This window comes from Misgurnus anguillicaudatus, chromosome 5, assembly GCF_027580225.2.
Source record: "Misgurnus anguillicaudatus chromosome 5, ASM2758022v2, whole genome shotgun sequence".
Taxonomy (NCBI): Eukaryota; Metazoa; Chordata; class Actinopteri; order Cypriniformes; family Cobitidae; genus Misgurnus; species Misgurnus anguillicaudatus.
This window is the reverse complement of record NC_073341.2, coordinates 35,537,501-35,557,006: the sequence shown is the minus strand read 5'-3', so window position 1 is coordinate 35,557,006 and position 19,506 is coordinate 35,537,501. Positions and strand designations below refer to the sequence as shown.

The 19,506-nt window shown below is 37.4% G+C and overlaps 1 protein-coding gene across 1 annotated transcript in view; it reads right to left on the bottom strand.

The window, feature by feature from the left end:
* Positions 1-223: 223 nt before the first annotated feature.
* Positions 224-19,506, bottom strand: part of eeig1a (estrogen-induced osteoclastogenesis regulator 1a) — a 28,290-nt gene continuing 9,007 nt past the window's right edge. Inside the window, exons 3-12 of the mRNA XM_055168444.2 lie at positions 10,191-10,311; positions 9,979-10,008; positions 7,091-7,207; positions 6,008-6,054; positions 5,750-5,874; positions 5,389-5,484; positions 3,834-4,002; positions 3,623-3,744; positions 3,266-3,335; positions 224-2,449 (exon numbers count right to left, since the gene is read on the bottom strand). Coding sequence (XP_055024419.2) covers positions 2,404-2,449; positions 3,266-3,335; positions 3,623-3,744; positions 3,834-4,002; positions 5,389-5,484; positions 5,750-5,874; positions 6,008-6,054; positions 7,091-7,207; positions 9,979-10,008; positions 10,191-10,311 — 943 coding nt within the window. The 3' untranslated portion in view covers positions 224-2,403. The remainder of the gene's footprint in view (positions 2,450-3,265; positions 3,336-3,622; positions 3,745-3,833; positions 4,003-5,388; positions 5,485-5,749; positions 5,875-6,007; positions 6,055-7,090; positions 7,208-9,978; positions 10,009-10,190; positions 10,312-19,506) is intronic.

Here is a 19,506-nt window from a genome sequence, read left to right as displayed (position 1 = left end):
TCCAAACTCATCCCCGTTTGGATCCCAAGGAACGAATGGGGCCAGGCCAAACGCCAACACATTCACAAGGCGCTGCACAAAGATAAAGTGCACACACTGAAAAAAGATAGGTTTGTATTAATTCCTCTAATTTGAGGTAACAACATGGTAAACTATTGAAAAACGGTGGTGTTTTCCTCTACAGGGGACAAACATGGTGATAAAGAAAAACAGATGAAAACAATTGTTTATGAAAGTTTGTTCAACTTTATTGATTAAAAACACAGTTGAGATTCACAAAAATAGTGCACTACTTGGAAATAAAAGTGAATTTCGTTAAAATTATAGATCTGTGTTAAGTTATATGTCTATCTTATGAACATAGTATTAAAATGTTAGCTTATTTGCAGGATATATGCAGAGGTTGTGCATATTGTTCACTTCAGACAAAAGTTAAAATAAAAACAAAAGATCTGCGTTAGGTGCCGAACAGATGAACGTCATTCTGCTTATGATGTAAAGAACGAGTTCATTGCACTTTGTGACCGTGTTTTGTGCTAATGGTTAGTGCATCATGAATGATCTAATAAAGACTTCAAAACGATTCAAATGTTTCCAAGTGATATTCACATTACAAGAAACAATCATCTACTCTTAAAGGAATAAAACACTGTGCTTTGAATAAAGCAGTCAAAAGATTTCTACAAGCACTCGGTTCATACAGACGGCACCGCACACACGAATCACAGTTTTCCAGGTACAAGACACCTCAAAAACGCCAACACAAAAACATTTAATTTCTGTAAAGGAGAATGACCAGCCAGCTGGTATTGGAGAACGGGCGATGGGTGAGTTTCTGCATACTGGAAAAATTAGTAAAAAGTAATTTCATGAGGTCGATTTAATGAGATTCACCAGCAGTGAGTCATTTAAAAGATAAGTTATTTAAAAAATAAACTGAAGAATTAAACAGCCATTGGACCAGCCCTGACTGTATTTACAGTGACATTAAAGGGATAGTTCACCAAAAATTAAAATTCTGTCATAATTTTTTCATCCTCATGTTGTTTAAAACCTGTATGAATTTTTTTCTGATTAATGAAAAAGAAGATATTTTGATAAATGATGGCGAGCACACAGCTGATTGTAACCATTGACTTCCATAGTAGGAAATCAAATAATATAGAAGTATTGTGATAAATGATGAAAAAGATATTTTGATAAATGATGGTAAGCACACTGTTGACGATGCCCATTGAATTCCATCATATTTGTTTTTCCTACTATGGCAGTCAATGGTTACAATCAGCTGTGTGCCCACCATCATTTATCAAAATATCTTCTTTTGGAAAAAATTATTCATTCAATTTACTCATCCTTTCAAGGTAAGTGGCTGCAATCAATCCATTCAAGCCACATTCAAACAATAAAAATAAAAAAAATATTTAAATGTAGCTTAAACAAATTGATTGCAACCACCCACCTCAAAAAAAATAAGCAAATTGAATGAATTTTTTTTCAGTGAAGAAAAATTCATACCGGTTCAGAACAACATGAGGATGAGAAAATGATGAGAGAATTTTCATTTTTGGTTGAACTATCCCTTTTAATTCTGTTCCAATAAATGTAATTATATATAAAAATGATATAAATGCTGTTTGGCCACCAAAAAGTATTGGGGTGTAAGAGGCAATCTAATATAAAATCATATCTGGATCACATGTCCCCCCAAAATAAATAAATGTACTACTTAAAGAAAATGAAGTCTGTTCCGTTTAATTGACACAAATGCAAAATATTATTTTAAACTACATATATGTTAATGTTTTCTGTAGATGTTGGGGGAAATATGTCCTGGACATGTTCTCATGAGATTTACCCCATAAAGTGCAATAATTGATTTTTATAACACTAGAATAAACTGCACTGTAGTGAGGAAATATTGTGTCGCACAGCAACGTGTTATTTTTTTTCCATTTCTGCAGAGCTATTATAAAGTCTGATTTAGAAAGCAGAACCTATTTAGTTTCAAAACAACAGACGAGACAAGGACGTCGAGACCAACGTTCCTCCTTTCATAGTACTCAGACCGGCTGAAACTCCAGGATACACATCAGTAAAAGCTCATACTGAATCAGGATCTGATGCTTTTCTTAACATTTAGCAGACACTGCAACATCAACATTTGCAAAATATCAGACACAAGTCAAATCGAACACAAATATGTGCACACAAACAAGATGTTAGTGGCTCAAGATCTCCGACCTAAGAGTCTGTGAGATCTTTCATAGTCTATTTCAAAATGTTTTTCGATTGTGCAATATTAGCAGACAACACTGATAACAAACAAACAGCTCAGTTGACTCCTGGAGATGACAAAAAAGTGGTTTGGCACACAGTCAAGTCTCCAGAACCTGTCGAAATCTAATGGCTTTCAATGACCACGGGCTCATACACACCAGCAGAGACCCTGTGAATAAGAAAAACAAACAGAGAACCATCAGTGATGTATGTATGTGCAGGGTTCCCACACCTTAATTAACTTCAAATTCAAGGACCTTTCAAGGACTTTCCAGGATCAATACCCTCAAATTCAAGGACTAAATGTGGGGACACATTTCAAGTGGGAGCAAGGTTACATTGTGTTACCTTTTAAGGTACATTGGTACAGTTCCCTTTCGAGGGAACTCGTCCTGCATCACTGCGGTGACACTTTGGGGACACCTCCAGGGGTAAGTGCATCTGAATGTGTATATAAAATTCAACCAATGGTGAAGCTTAACGACAAAGACAGGATGACGCAGGAGCCAGGAAGTATATCGCTATCTGAAATATTGCCAAAGATGGCGTTACAGGGACACAGGAAGTATGGAGAGGGAGATGCAGCGTCTCGTTCCCTTCTCAGGGAACAACAGTTACATACGTAACCCGAGACGTTTTCATGTGTCAAACACAACTATGCAAAAAAGCATTTTGGTATGAATCAACATTTGCATACAGAAGACATAAGCATTTAAAGTGAACAGTTTAGCATGTGTGGTTAAAAAGTCTAGAATTTTTATGATATTATCCTACACTACACAGGGATTTTTCCAGAAAACTTATTGCATAAAATAGATTCAAGCACTATCAATGACCTGTATCTATGTATGTATATTTTCAAAAACTTTTTCCCCCAGATTCACAAACTTTCAAGGATTTTAAGGACCCGTGGGGAACCCTGTATGTGTTTTCTTCATCAGTTGTGTGTTTGATCAGGACTCTGTACAGGTGTGTGTCAGATCACCTGTTTCCCAGCTGGATGCCACTCAGCGCTGTCGTTCCATCTTTGCTTACGAACAGTCTCAGGTTACTGTCTAAAGACACGAGAGACAACGGAAATATGGTGAACTGTCGAGAGTAACTGCGTGACCACATGATGTCAAATTAAATCATTTTCATAAAACGATCAATTGTGTTTGGTTGGGTCGGGGATCACATACTTCACATCTGCCAAATGCATAAAAATGTAAAAAAAAAAAAGAAATGCAAAACTTAAAATTCTTGTTTTGATGCAATGATTCGTTCCTATCCCAGACTATATTTTCCTGACTACCTCAAAATACGATTCGAGTCAGATCATAAACATGACTAAATCTCTTACCTTCATTGTTACTGATATCAGAAAAGTTTTGGCTCTGAACGATTTTCTCCACAATATCATCTGCGTCTATACGTGTGTCATTAACCCAGGATGGGTGATCCTCCACCGAGTCCTGTTTCCTCCTGCGACAAACACAAGATGTATTTACAACGAGACTCACGCTGCGGGTTTCAGGGTCAGGAATGCCTGCTGTGATGTGGCCGTACTGTACCGTAGAGGTCTGTTGGAGGGTAATATAGGTCGTGGTGGTCTCGGAGGTCGATCAGGACGGGTGTCGGTCTCGGTGGGAGGGTCTGCGCTCACACTACTGCCTGTAGACGTGTTCCTACGATGGGTTAAATCAGACAAACTGGAGGAACATGAATGTTCTGTGCTGTAACCTGAACACACACAAACAGACACACAAAGTTTACAATTTGAGATTTTATGCATGGTAATAAAGTATTCAGTTAGTAATTAATGCATAATAGAAGTCTTTACACACTGCAAAAAATGATCTTCAAGAAAACGTTTTCTTAGTATTTTTGTCTTGTTTTCAGAAAAATATCTAAAAGTTCTTAAATGAAGATGCTTTTTCTTGATGAGCAAAACGACCCAAGAAAATAAGTCTAGTTTTAAGACCAGAAATATCAATTGAAGTGATTTTATGCACAAAATAACTTAAATTTGATATTTTTGGTCTAAAAACTAGACTTATTTTCTTGGGTCGTTTTGCTTTTGTGTTCATCAGAAACACTGGAAAAAATTATTCATTGAATTTACTCAATTTTTTAAGGTAAGTGGTTTCAATCAATTTATTTAAGCTACATTTAAACAATTTTATTTGTTTTATTTTTATTGTTTAAATGTAGCTTAAATAAATTGATGCCACCACTTACCTTAAAAAAATGGAGTAAATTGAATGAATAATTTTTTTTCAGTGAAGAAAAAGTCATACAGGTTTAAAACAACATGAGGAGCAAATGATGGCAACTTTCATTTTTGGTTGTACTTTCCCTTTTAATTCTGTTCCAATAAGTGTAATTATATATAAAATGATATAAATGCTGTTTGGCCACCAAAAAGTATTGGGGTGTAAGAGGCAATCTAATATAAAAACACATCTGGATCACGTCACCCCAAAATAAATAAATGTACTACTTTAAGAAAATGAAGTTTGTTCCGTTTAATTGACACAAATGCAAAACATTTTTTAAGCTAAATATATGTTAATGTTTTTTATAGATATTGGGGGAAATATTTCCTGGACATGTTCTCATGAGATTTACCCCCTATAAAGTGTAATAATTGATTTTTATGCTAGAATAAACTGCACTGTAGTGAAGAAATATTGTGTCGCACAGCAACATGGGTTTTTATTCATTTCTGCGAGGCCATGAGTTGTTTTGCTCATCAAGAAAAAGCATCTTAATTTAAGAATTTTTAGATATTTTTACTGAAAACAAAACAAAAACACCAAGAAAACGTCCTCCCGAAAATCATTTTTTGCAGTGCAGTAGTGCTGAATATATGCAATGAACAAAAACAATAATAGCAACTGTTTCAGACTGTCTGTCTGTCTGTGTCAAGTGTTGGTAGGATGTTAAACAAACATTCCCATGAAGCTCCAGCATCCCTAGAGAGCAAAGTATTGAAAAAACAGGAAGCTATAGGAAACTACTTCCTGAATCTGTGACCGGGACATGCAAAAAGAATGTAAAGATTTACGGTGACTTCCCATCCTGTTTGGGCAGACTCCACGTAAAGCCGTAAACTCACATACACACCTGACAGTTTGCTCTGTTGACTGGCATAACTTGAGTTACGTGAATGACCCGTGTGAAACGATTCATCTAGACTCTGATCTGCCTCCTCAGAAAGTCCTAAATAAATCAAATATTGCACAGAAAATTATTAATGAAACTTTTAACAAATCATACCAAGAGGTACCACAGTACTTTGGTACATTGTTTTATAAACATACAACATAACAATTAGAGATGTGCCGATATGACATTTTTCCAGCGATAGACGATTATTCAGACTTGATATCCAATGTTAACAAATACAACCTTATTGTAAAGTGTTACCATAATATCACAAAAATATGCTTCTATTTTATTAGACCCAGATATTTTACACTCTTACCAGAACTGACTCTCGGTTTGGTCAGTCGTGATGATATGACATCAGATGTCCCCTCCCCTTTACAGCCCGGCTGAAGCGAATGATCTTGACCTGCCACTGATATACATTTGGCTGTGCTTGGTGGCCTAAACGCATTGAAAGTAAGACTTTTACACTCATCACAGTTTATAAATATTATCTGTAGCATTGTCTACTATGTGCCTGTAGGGGGCACCAAAGCCCACATTATAGATAGAGAGACACTATGCCAACACTCACGTTTTAAAACACGGATCTCCAGATAAGAGGGTCATTCCAATGGTCACCTTCAAAAACATGAGAGAGAATTAAAGGGATAGTTCACCCAAAAATTATTTACTCAAATTTCTTTGTTTTGCTAAACACACAGGACGATATTTTGAGCAATGTTTATAACCAAACACTTTTTGAGCACCATTGAGCTCCATAGTATTTTTATTCCTACTATGGAAGTCAATTGTGCTCCTGCTTGATTACAAATATCTTTCTTTGCAAATGATAACAGAATTTTCATTTATTGGTGAACTATCCCTTTAAAACCTAATCTGATTTAAGAGGACACACCACTTTTTGGAAAATATGCTTATTTTTCAGCTCCCCTAGAGTTGTTTCATTCTTACCTTGAAATATAACGGTTGCTTTTCTGAAATTAAACCCGAAATATTAAACCTTGATGACGTATGTGGTCGACCTTCTGGAGAACGAACCCGAAAACATGTTCTGGACGTGTCCGGCGGAACTGGCACGAATGGCCACCTTAGCGCTAGCACTTTTAGCATAGCTTAGCATAATCCATTAAATGTAATTAAACCATTAGCATCGCGCTCGAAAATGACTGATGACAGATGGAAAATTAAAAGTTGCACAATGATATTACACAGTGCCTGAAAATAGTCCCCAGTTATTGAAAGTTACCAAGGGGACTATTTTCAGGCGCTGCGTAATATCATGGCACCTTCTGTGCCATGATATTATGCCAGAATGAGAGTATAGTTCCTAGTCATATCTGCCTAGAAAATCGCAACTTTTAATTTTCTGTTGGTCTTAGTACACAATGTAACTACAGAAGAGTCAAGTTTTAAATAGGAAAAATATCAAAACTCTTTGGTCATTTTTGAGCGCGATGCTAATGGTCTAATCAGATTCAATGGATTATGCTAAGCTATGCTAAAAGTGGTACCACCAGACCCAGAGATCGGCTGATAGGATTGCAAAACGGTAAAACTAATTTTTTTTAACTCTAGGGGAGCTGGAAAATGAGCATATTTTCAAAAAAAGTGGTGTTTCTTTAACACTGAGAGCTGATTTAGGTTTACTTCTGACCTTTAGGATTGAGTTGTCCTGTCGTGTGTTTTTGGTGTCGTATCCCTCCAGCAGACAGCAGCGTGCGATGGAGCCAGAACCAGCAAATTCTGCCATATTCAGATCGGCAAAGCCCAACTGAAGATTTCACAAACATATTAAACATCAGACAGCTGTTTCTCCTTAAGAATTGAATTCCTGTCATTCTCAGCCAAATGTGCTGATGTTAAATATGATTTAATAATAATCTGACAGATGTACGGAGCCCATGAAGAACATCAGTCTCAGCAGTTTAAAATCACAAAGTTTCATGATTCAGCTGGGCTATAACTGATGGCCTATTTGGTTACTATCAAAATAAACTGGATGATATTTTGTAGAAATCTGATAACCTAAACCATATGCTCTTCGTTTATGAGCAGACTTTAATGGAAACAAAAATGATTTTTGTTTTAAACCTTAAAACATAGCAACAGTTGTATCTGATATGCCTTTATTGTTTTTCAAATGAGAACATATTTACATTAAAGGAGTGGTTCAATGGTATTTCATGCATTCTGGCTTATTAACACTGTTTAAGAGTTTCCTCATGCTAAACAAATGCCAAAAAAAGTGTCAAAAAAGCTGTTGGACGTGTTACCGAGTATTTCTGTGCCGAATGCACTTCGGCAGGTTTCGTACAAGTTTCAGAAAGTTTTTTTTTAATATGGGTCCAGCTGACAGGGGTAAACTATACATATAATTTCTTTTTATGGGCATTTTCCCCGGAAAACCCTGCCCACCCGTCAATCAGCGGGAGACTGAGAACCGAGGACGCTAAGTCACAGGCATCACTTCACACGACAGCTTTGTTTTAAATAAAGACTCAACAATGGCACGAAAGAAGAATTGTGTTTTTGGATGTAAGGAGAAGAAAGCCAGCATTATGGAAACAATGGATATATTTTGTTTATCCGAGGTAGCAGCTTAGTTTTGCGTGCGTGTTTGTTTAACGCTGGATTTCATTAAAAAGTCATGAGTTGCATACGGTAAGTAAGACTTCCGTGTTATGTTGGAAATAGGCGCGTAAATGCATATTATATAAACGACACGAAGATGTACTGAATCATAAGTTATCCAATCAGTGTTGTATAAAGTGTTGACTCGTGACTCGCTCCTCCCGCAGTTCGTAACTCCTGTTAAAATTAGTTTCTGTACGTTATCGGAAAGAACCTGTAAAGCTAATCTGTCTTTTATAAATCTGATAAAACTAAAGACTCTTCAGGGATATGAAGGATGTAATACTACTCTATATGTACTACAGATTAACATCAAATACGCAGAAACAGCGTGTGCTATGGATGCATTAAAGGTGCTATTTGTAGATTTTAGTAGCATCTAGAGGTGAGTTTGTGAATTGCATCCCCTTGCTCAGTACACCGTTCACCCCACCCTTTCGAAGCACATAGAAAAGCTATGGTGGCCACCACAGGACAAAGACGTCATCGTCTAAGACAACGATCTGTAAAGCACTTTGTCAGTTTAGGACTACTGTAGAAACATGGCGGTGCAAAATGGCGACATCCATGTAGGAGGACCCACAGTGTATGTAGACAGAAACCACTCATTTTAAGGTAATAAAAACAATACAGTTCATTATGTAAGGTCTTTATACACCACTGAAAACATAGTTATGTATATGTGACCCTGGATCACAAAATTGTTGATGACTGAATGGGGAAAGTTGTAAGCTTTTACATAAATAACAAACTTGAATGGGAAACCTCAAGGAAAGGGAAGCAACGCAAAGTTTGTAGGCGAATTTCTGGCCAATTATCATCGCGATTTTGCTGACAAAAATAAAGTTTAGAAATATTTACATTAGAAAATGTACAAAATATCTTATATTGTTATATAATATACAAATGATTTTGGGCAAAAAAGAAAAAATCGATAATTTTGACCCATGCAATGTATTTTTTGCCTTTTTCTACAAATATTCCTGTGACTTACGACTGGTTTTGTGGTCCAGGGTCACATATTATATTACACTTCTGTCAATAGATCCTTCTAAAATTTACACACTGCACCTTTAACTAAATGTCGATTGCACTTTAAAGATCAAAGCGTGATGATTTTATGGCAACAAGATGATTTTGATTTGCCAAAAGCTCAAAATAATCTATAAAAGGTACTAAATGTTTATAAATAGCTGGTCTTTTACTGTAAAAGATTTTACAGACACAGTTACAAAGACAAAGTTTGTACTTGAACAAAGCGTAATGACTACAGCAGGTCTGATCATCAGGTAAATGTTTAGTAGGTTTTAGGTCAACATCCTGCTGATTTACTGTAACATCTCACGACTCATTTCTTCCAGCGTCTCTCCTGAGAAGAAGGACTATTTATAGATCAGGAATATCCAAACTTAGCCACACAGGAGAGGAAAATACAGGGTCGCTGAACTACCACAGAGTGAAACTTTCATTATCTTTGTGCGCTATCTAGGGCACTTAAATGAGTGACAGCGAGCCACTGCTTATGTAGGATAAACATCACGTGTATAAATACAGTGATCACATGAAAAGAGCTTTAAATCTTGTTGTTTACAACATTATGTTTAGCCAAGTTAACATTCTCATATGATCATACTGTAAAGTTTAGTGTGATGTTGACTGTAAAGTGTTTATTGTAATGTTTGTGTTCACAACGATAGGATGAGTTTAACTACATTATTATAAAAGATATAAATATCTGTGATGTGAGATGGGTTATTCATAGCAGAACTAATGGAAAAAATACAATGCAGCAATTTAAATAATCTTGTTTTTTTGATGATAGTTACAAATTTGTACTTAAGCTGTATAACCCAATCTTTGTTCTATATATAAACGTGTGTAAAAGGGAAAGATGTGGAAGTTGTCACTTACTTTTGAATATGCTTTTCCTCCTTTGAGTTCCTGTAATGAAAACAGGAAGAGTCTCACGTTCAGTGACTCAACTTACTCGAACATCCCATGCATATAACCTATCCCAAAATCATCTACATCACCTCTTACACGAACCCTCTTCTTAGACTTTAACCTCAAATAACCTGGAAGATAATGTCACTTTAATATAACCAAGATAAACCAAATCTCACCTTTCGTACAGAGACTCGACACATACAGGGGTCCAGGACACCGGTGTTAGGATTGGCGCTCAACTTGCATACAAAGGAGAACCTCTTTCTCCATCTGACCGAGTTCTCGTGGACTTCTTCTCTGTGGGTGAAAGTTTCAACAGTGTTATTGAGTCAGATCAAAAAGCGCAGATCCAGACAGACGAGATGACATGTTGATGTTAGCTGTGATATCTATACTCTTGACTAATGCTCAGGATGTTTGTTATGGCTGCTCATGCAAGTAAAGGATTCGAGACAGTTTGTGACTGGAGATCTTCCAGACCTTCAAAGGCAACAAGCTGCGATCAATCCAACCACACGACAACTCCAAATTCCACTAAAAAGATCTTCTTAAAGGAAAACACCACAGTTTTTCAATATTTTAGTATGTTCTTACCTCAAATTATACAAATTAATATTTTTTCAATGCATGCACTTAATCTTTGTACACCGCTAAGCATTAAGCCTAGCCCCATTCATTTCTTAGGATCCAAACAGGGATAAATTTAGAAGACACCAAACACTTCCATGTTTTCCCTATTTAAAGACGACAACATGAGTAGTTACACAAGTAAGTATGGTGGCACAAAATAAAACATGGCGATTTTTATCAATATTACTGCACGCAGAGGTCGAAGTGCTGCAAACTATGTGCTCTTCTGCCATACAATATAGTTCTCATTTTTTATCCACTTTTAAAATCACCACGTTTTATTTTGTTCCACCATACTTACTAACTACTCATGTAACAGTCTTTAAATAGGAAAAACATGGAAGTGTTTGGTGGCTTCTAAATTCATCTCTGTTTGGATCCTAAGGAATGAATGGGGCTAGGCTAAATGCTAACAAATTCATGACGCGTTGTACAAAGATTAAGTGCATGCATTTAACAAAGATAGGTATGTATTATTTCGTCTAAGTTGAGGTAAGAACATAGTAAAATATTAAAAAACGGTGGTGTTTTCCTTTAAATGTAAATTTGAAGTATTTGGGTAGATTTTGCCTAAATGAAATTGTTCTGCTTTGTGATATTATTTCAACAATAAGTTCTTTCAGTCTCATGCATTTAAGGGAAGGGGAAATTCACTTTGTTAACGTTGATATACTATTTAATTATAACCTTAAAAAATAAAATAACATTTCTTCTTCGTTTTTAAGTTGTAATATTATGACAGATGTGGTGTAGGTATTTTGTCATATGCGAGTGTGACCCTGGACTCATTTATCACACCAAACGGGTCCATAGTAGGCCTATGGGTCAAAATTATCAATCATCAAAATCATTAAGTAAAGATCAAGTTTCATGAAGATATTTTGTAATTATATCAAAACTTTATTTTTGTCAGTGAAGCGGTTGCTAAAGACTTCAACTTTAAAGGCAATTTTCTCAATATTTTGACTTTTTTCACACCCTCAGATTCCCAAATAGTTACTCCTATTTACTATACAAATACACAAGCGGTCTAAATCAAATACATACCACACAAATATAAAAGTACACACATGCAAACTCGTAATTCTCTTTTCAGGACATAAAAATAACCAATAAGAAACGACACGATTGAATATTCATGAGATCCTGACCATCTGCTATACAAGCATGCATCTAATAATAAATCTGAAAAACAGCATTCAGCTCTCCCTGAACTTCTCTTCTGCTTTAATTTAAAAAAAACACATTTAATATATTCATGATAAGAATTAGATTTGTCCAAGTACAAAGAACAACCAAGTGTACCAAAACTGAAATACAAATACAGAACCACAGACTGCTTGCAGTTGTGCATCACCAATATTACTTCTCACAGATCTACAATTTAATATCAGGTAGATAAAAAACCTGTGGAAGGATATTTACACAACATGTCTTCATAGATTTGGCTTAAAAACAGACATCAGCACTCCGGGACAGAACCAGAGCAGAGCCACGCAAACATCTCGCCGGTGACGTGGATTATAGCCAACAGCAGCATCTGTTTCTTATCCTTCTACACCCTCAAATACAAACACACACACACACACACACACACACACAGTGAATTCATATCACACTAAGGAGTAGCACGAGGACTCATTGATATATTCGTGTGCACTGTGCATGTGTGGTTTCTGTATTTATGTAGTTCAGTTTGTAGTGCATTACATTAGCAACACAAGGGTATTGGGTTCGAACCTAGGGAACACACATTACTAATGAAATTTACTTTGGATGCCAAATGCATAAATGTAAAAGTTCAACTGATACACACATTTACTATTGGGGGTAATTTAGGACATTTTTTAGCTTAAGCAACAATCTGCTAAAATCTGCTTATTGTGTGTGATGGCGCAGAAGTAAAAAACTTTCACATCCTAAGATTCTCTGGTTGATGTCCAAGTGCACTTCAACCAAAAAAGTTACATACACTTACACAAACACATTCAGTGTCTACACAACAAACATCACTTATAAAGCAGCACCATTTATAGGTTTAAAGGAAAACACCACCGTTTTCAATATTTTACTATGTTCTTACCTCAATTTAGATAAATTAATACATACCTATCTTTATTCAATGCGTGCACTTAATCTTTGAACAGCACGTTGTGAATGTGTTAGCATTTAGCCTAGCCCCATTCATTCCTTAGGATCCAAACAGGGATGAATTTAGAAGCCACCAAACACTTCCATGTTTTCCCTATTTAAAGACTGTTACATGAGTAGTTACACGAGTAAGTATGGTGGCACAAAATAAAACGTGACAAATTTTTAAGCGGATAAAAATGAGAACTTTATTGTATGGTGGAAGGACATTGTTTGCAGCACTTCGACCTCTGTGCGCAATAACATCATCACTCCTGACTACTCCCCCTCTTGCTCAAACTTCCGTCAATATTACTGTGCCCAAGGTCGAAGTGCCGCAAACTAAGTGCTCTTCCGCAATGGAAGTGTTTGTTTGCTTCTAAATTCATCCCTGTTTGGAGCCTTAGGAATGAATGGGGCTAGGCTAAATGCTAACACATTCATGACACGCTGTACGAAATGGAGTGCATGCAGTGAAAAAAAGGCAGGGATGTATTATTTCATCTAAGTTAAGGTAAGAACATAGTAAAATATTGGAAAACGGTGGTGTTTTCCTTTAATAAACGCATACAGGATCATTAGAGGTCATGAATCCAAACAGAGATAGGGCTGCACAATATTGGAGAAAATTGCGATAACTTGCTAAATGATGTGTCGACAAACGATAGATCGTCCATATGTTTGGCTATTAATGCATTACAACGCATGTGGACTTCCCCTTGCAATAGAAAAATGTATGCACATGGCTCGGACTCCTTCCTTCTCGAACCTGAACTTGTAATTGCGATCTCACAGGCTGACGATAGGACGAACTCCCTATTGGTTTGGGACGATATGCGTTGCAATAATAATCTATCAAAACAAATCAATTTTAATAATAAAAATATATATTTAAAAAACCAAAAACTTTAAAATGTTTCAACATACAGTCTCTGCTATCAGCATCGACCAAACACTCAGACTGTGCATGCATAAGCTTTTGAAGTATTAAAACCATTGCCATGTGTGTATTGCGATATGCATGCTTGCAATATTGCGTTGCATATATCGCGACCCTAAACAGAGAGACCTGAATCTTCTTCTCCTGCAGCATCATTCTCTCCCCCACCACAATCTTATCCAACATTCCACAGGCCATGGTACTTTGTTGTATCACCGTGGTAACCACAATCTCCTTGTGTCCACGGTAACACTCATGAAACAGAAAAGGAAAGGCACAAGTAGTTAAGAAGACAGAGAGCCTATCTCCATACCAGAATATCACCTCAGGCGTCTCGGTACTGGCTGTTAAGTTAACCCAGGCCAATAAGTAACCCTCAAAACACCATAGCAACCATCTTGCAATGCCCTAGCAACCACCGAAATCACTAGAGAAACTGCATAGTAATGTGCTAAACACCATATAAAATGCCATAGACAAAGCAACACCACACTTTAGTAATATAGTGGTGCTCAGTTTGGAACAGACAAACATTATTTGCAAAGGTTTATTCATTTCTTTTAATATGCTCATCATTTCCAATTTCAAAGAACATCTTTATAATAAACAGCACTATTAAGCATGCGACAAACACAGACTCTGGTAAACACAAGAGCATTTTCTCCATTCACGCTTAGACTCGTCTCCCACGGTAAACTCGATCAGCGCTCGTGAATGGGCCGATTGTTGGGAGACTCGGGACAATTTAGACCGTTGAAAAGACTCGTGAGTGAACGCCGTGAGAAATAAATATGCATAAGATGCTCGACATGCAGCCTTGATGAAGTGAAGAGGGTCACTGGGTGCAAAATCACATAAAGATTTATAAAGCCAGGTTTATTAAAATATCAGTAAATAAGGACGTCTATGATTAAAGGAAAAATATTTTTAAATGACTGTTATAGCAGGTAATATTAAATATACATGAATGCAATAAAGATGTCCTATTTTATTTAAGGTGGGATCTTTTTCTGATATATATATGGGCTTAGATACATCCTCTATAATAATTAAAGGGTTTGTTTAATGAGGTTTAAATAAATGTAAGATATATTGTTTGTATGATTAGGTCATTCTCCATTTCATTCATTTCTTAAATTGATTTACTGAAGTGGTAAGCCATATGTTAATTTTATTTCATTGATTTACCTTTTTTTTGTGTTGTTTTGTAACGTTTAAAAATTAATAAATATATTTCACACTGAACACAACTCAATTGTGTGTCATTCTCTTGAGATGTACGGCACTCAGAAATAGAAAACAAAGAGACTTATTAAAGGAAAAACTATGAAAGAACCCCCCCCCCCCCTTTCCACCCCTCTCAGAAAGCAACACAAAAGCAACAATGACCTACTCAAATTCAATAGTCATCCTTTAAAACGACTAACTTACATACACTTCAAACCAAAGTTCATGATGCATTTAGTCCATATGATTTAATACTGATATTTACTGAAACAGAAACCATGTTTGATTATGTCACTCTACAATCATACAGTGAATAAAATGCCTAAACCCCCATTACATTTTTTTACATGTTTACATTACACGCTATTACATTTACCTCTTGACATGGGAATATCTGTCCGCTTACATTGCCGACGCAAATGTATGTATACGATTCATACAATTTATTTCCACATACAGTATGAATGAAGCCTGAAACCGAATCTATCCGATATGTGCCACTTGAGGGGGAAAAAATCAGGAATTGAGTCACTTCAAACAGGCAGTGTAAATGCAGTTATAGAGTCTCTGTGTCTTGTTTTTTTTTTATGAATCCACACTCACTGAAGCAAACAAGTGAACAGTGACCTACTGGTACAATCTTGCACTTCATGCTTTCCTAATGTTAAAGGAAAACACCACAGTTTTTCAATATTTTACTATGTTCTTACCTCAACCTAGACAAATTAATACATACCTACCCTTTCTCAATCCATGCCCTCAATCCCTGTACAGCACGTCGTGAATGTGCCAGCACCCAGCCCAGCCCCACTCATTCCCCAGGACCCAAACAGGGATGAACCCAGAAGCCACCAAACACCCGCCCTCTCCATCTAAAGACCGTTACACGAGTAGTTACAGGAGTAAGTATGGTGGCACAAAATAAACTTCGACCTCAGTGCGCAGCAACATCATCACTTCTGACTCCTCCTCCTCTCGCTCAAACTTCCGTCAATATTGCTGCGCCTGAGGTCGGGGTGCTGCAAACTGGGTGCTCTTCCGCCATACAGTGTAGTTCTCAGATTTTATCTGCTTGGAAAATTGCTACTTTTTGTTTTGTGCCACCATACTTACTCGTGTAACTACTCATGTAACAGTCTTTAAATAGAGAAAATAAGTGTTTGGTGGCTTCTAAATTCATCCCTGTTTGGATCCTAAGGAATGAATGGGGCTAGGCTAAATGCTAACACATTCACTACGTGCTGTACAAAGAATAAGTCCACACATTAAATAAAGATAGGTGTGTATTAATTAATCTAAGTTAAGGTAAGAACATAGTAAAATATTGAAAAAGTGTGGTGTTTTCCTTTAAGATCACAAGGAAGACACATCAGAAGCATCTATCATTACAATGACCTCTTATCTATCAAATGATCCAGAAACATTTGATTTATCAATTCATCACCCTTTTAAAATCAAGCAGAACACAGTGTTTAATGTGCAGTCTGCAGAAAAACAGACCTTGGTGTCGGATTTTTGCGCATACTCGGGTTTCGTAAGGTCTGTGTCTCGCCCGTGTAACCCAGATCAACAGATGATTCAGTGGAGCAGAAATGTGCAGCTCAAACAGGATTCTAATCTCTCATCCTGTAGCTCGGCCCGTGTCAAAGTCCAGATTCCCTGTGTCAGACCCTCACAGCGCTTACACAAACATCCAATCAGCCCGTGTGACGTCACATCAGACCTTCCTATATCTGCTACCGGACGCAGATCCGCTGACTTCCTGTCTGTCCTGGATGACATCGCAGGATACCAAAAGGTTATACTGTACAGAAGGATCATAAAGAGTTCAAAACAAAACGTATCAGACACTTCTCTATAAGGAAAACTATGTAATAAGCAGCTTATTGCTATTTCTAATGACGGTCTTTGTTTTTCAAACACATCACCACACTTTCACACAAAACAGGAAGTGATAGCCAGAACGGCCAATAAATAAGAGATGTGAACCGGGTGGCCTTCACCGAGGATGAGGAACTCCAGCTGTGTACAGACGTCTGCGGCCAGGACTCTGCAACAGCACCGGAGCCAAATCAGATCTCGGAAAGGAAGATTTAATAAAGACCACCGGTCCACATTAAACAGACAAAAACACACCGGCACAAACAGAGACAAGCGTTTAAACACAAACACATGCTGAGTGTATTTTGTGCATTAAACACACTAATTCAAAGTAAAACTGTGCCAAAATCAGTTTGAATCATGCAGTGCTGATAAATATATTTTAGGTTATGATGGTAAAACTATTTTACTCAATGTCGTCTATTGCTTAGCGCACGATTGTTTCTGTACATCAACATATTTTTTGCTGACCACTGCAGATGACACTTGGACCTGAAACCAGGGATCTGGGAAGGGTTTTCAGTTTTCCTGGATTTGGCTTAAAAAGCTATAGCATTTATCAAAAAATGGTGTCATACGTAATGCACTCTATATAGGGTCTGCAACATTGAGACAGAACACATTAAAGAGCACATATTGGGCCCTATCTTGCACCCAGCGCAATTGACTTTGTCAGTGACGCATGTATCATTCGTATTTTGCACCGGCGCACAGCGGGTTTTTCCCTCCACAGACGCACGTCGGCAAACTAGGGAATGAACTTGCGCTCCCTGGGCGGTTCAGCGCAAAAATGGAGGCGTGTTCCGGCGCAAACCATCCCTGATGCTATTTTGCAGTTTAAAAAAACAATTGCGCCACTGACCAGAAAAAATAGTCTAAAGTCAGTGGCGCGTTGCCCGTTGTTCATTATGCTATTTTAAGGGTGCATGCTTGACCATAATGTATAGCGTGCACAATGCGCACACACTTTGCTTATCTAATCTACACAGATGCAACAGTTATTTTTGCAAATCATAAATTGTTACAATAAAAAATATTAACACATGAGATAAGGGAAATCATTGTGGTGAGCATTGTGGTGATAGTTTTTATTTATTGTGTGGCTGCGTTAAAAAATTCTCATGCAAATAACGATTAAAGTATTTTCATAAGTTTGTTGTGTGGCTGTATTACGTTTATTTTATGTAAATAATAATTAAAATGTTTTCATAAGAAACCTTAATGTATATGAACTTGATTTGTAAGTGTACTTTAGGGTTGGACCTTGCTTGCGTTTCTTGGGTCCGATTTCAAAGCCCCCAAACCCTTTCAGCTGTGAGGGTGGACGCAGCGATGTCCTCTACTGGCGTCAGGTCATGTGTAGAGGCAGATCCACCTCCCGTTACACGGTGTGCCCAATTTATGCTGGCAAGCTTGGAATTCCCCCGTCTCCTGACATCATTGTAGCGCTTGCCGCAACAATGGGGATGCCAGCTGATGAGATAATTGTGGCTATTTCCTCTCACGCCTGTTTAACTGACGCTGATTTGGGCGGGTTTCTCCTATCCCCATACAAAACAACTTCTCTGTCTTTGACTGCTCTTACAAGAACGTGGGTCTCCTCGGCTGTGAACTGCTCCTGGCGTGCGCCTGGTAAATCCGTCATTATAATAGCAACCCGCCATGGAACTTGCACCCTTGCGTTTAAAGGGAATGTTGGATAGCGTTCTGATTGATTTATTTGACGTTACGGCCAAACCACACCTATGAATAATGAACCTACTTCAGACCAACCCCTTATTGATTTGCGCCTGGCGCAAGAATTATTTCTCCCGCCGGGAAAATAGCAACAGCGCCCAAGATCCGCCCACAAAGTCACTTGCGTTTTGCGCTTCGCACTTGCGTTTCAGATCGTTAAAATAGGGCCCATTGTCCGAATTACGTTTTTACATTTTCTTTAGTGTGCAAGTGTGTATTAGTACATGTTAACGATATGCAAAAGGTACAAACCCCAAAGTAAACAATGTCGCGAGTTATCGTCTCCAATGTAAATCTCTTTTCTTGGACTACAACAAACACACGGATTGTAGGCAACAGTTTACTTCCTGGGATTGGTGATGTAGACAAGACCGACATTATCCTAATTCCTCCCGCTTCGGGCTCAGCCTGTAAGTTAACTCCTGTTAGCAAACAAATCTTTCAAACATGGTAAGGAGTGTCATGTTTCCGGCTGATGTCAGAGTTATTCAGGCCAATCACAACGTACAGATTAGCTGGCAAATCAGGGACACAACGCTTTTAAAATCCGTGCGTTTCGGGAAGAGATTGAAATCAGGAACTACAAAAATGTACGGTATGTGGAAAATAATGTGTTTTTAAGCATAAACCACGCAAACACATTGTATTATAGACGGTTTCAGCAGTAACAACAACATAAACAACCAGCTGTCGTTGTCCGCACGTAACTTCCAGTAAACACTGCTAAGAATAAATAACAACAAAGTTCTTTAAATGTAATTTATTTATATAACAAGCAAAAAACCACACATAGATTACCTAAACATTTGTTATTTTCGACGAGTCATTTGTTCAAGAGATCAGTTTAGCAACTAGTCAGACCATTAAAAAAACAAAACCGGAAGTAAAGATCAGATCCAGACGTGTATCGCGTCAGCGCACATGCGTCCGATGAAACCATCTATGCC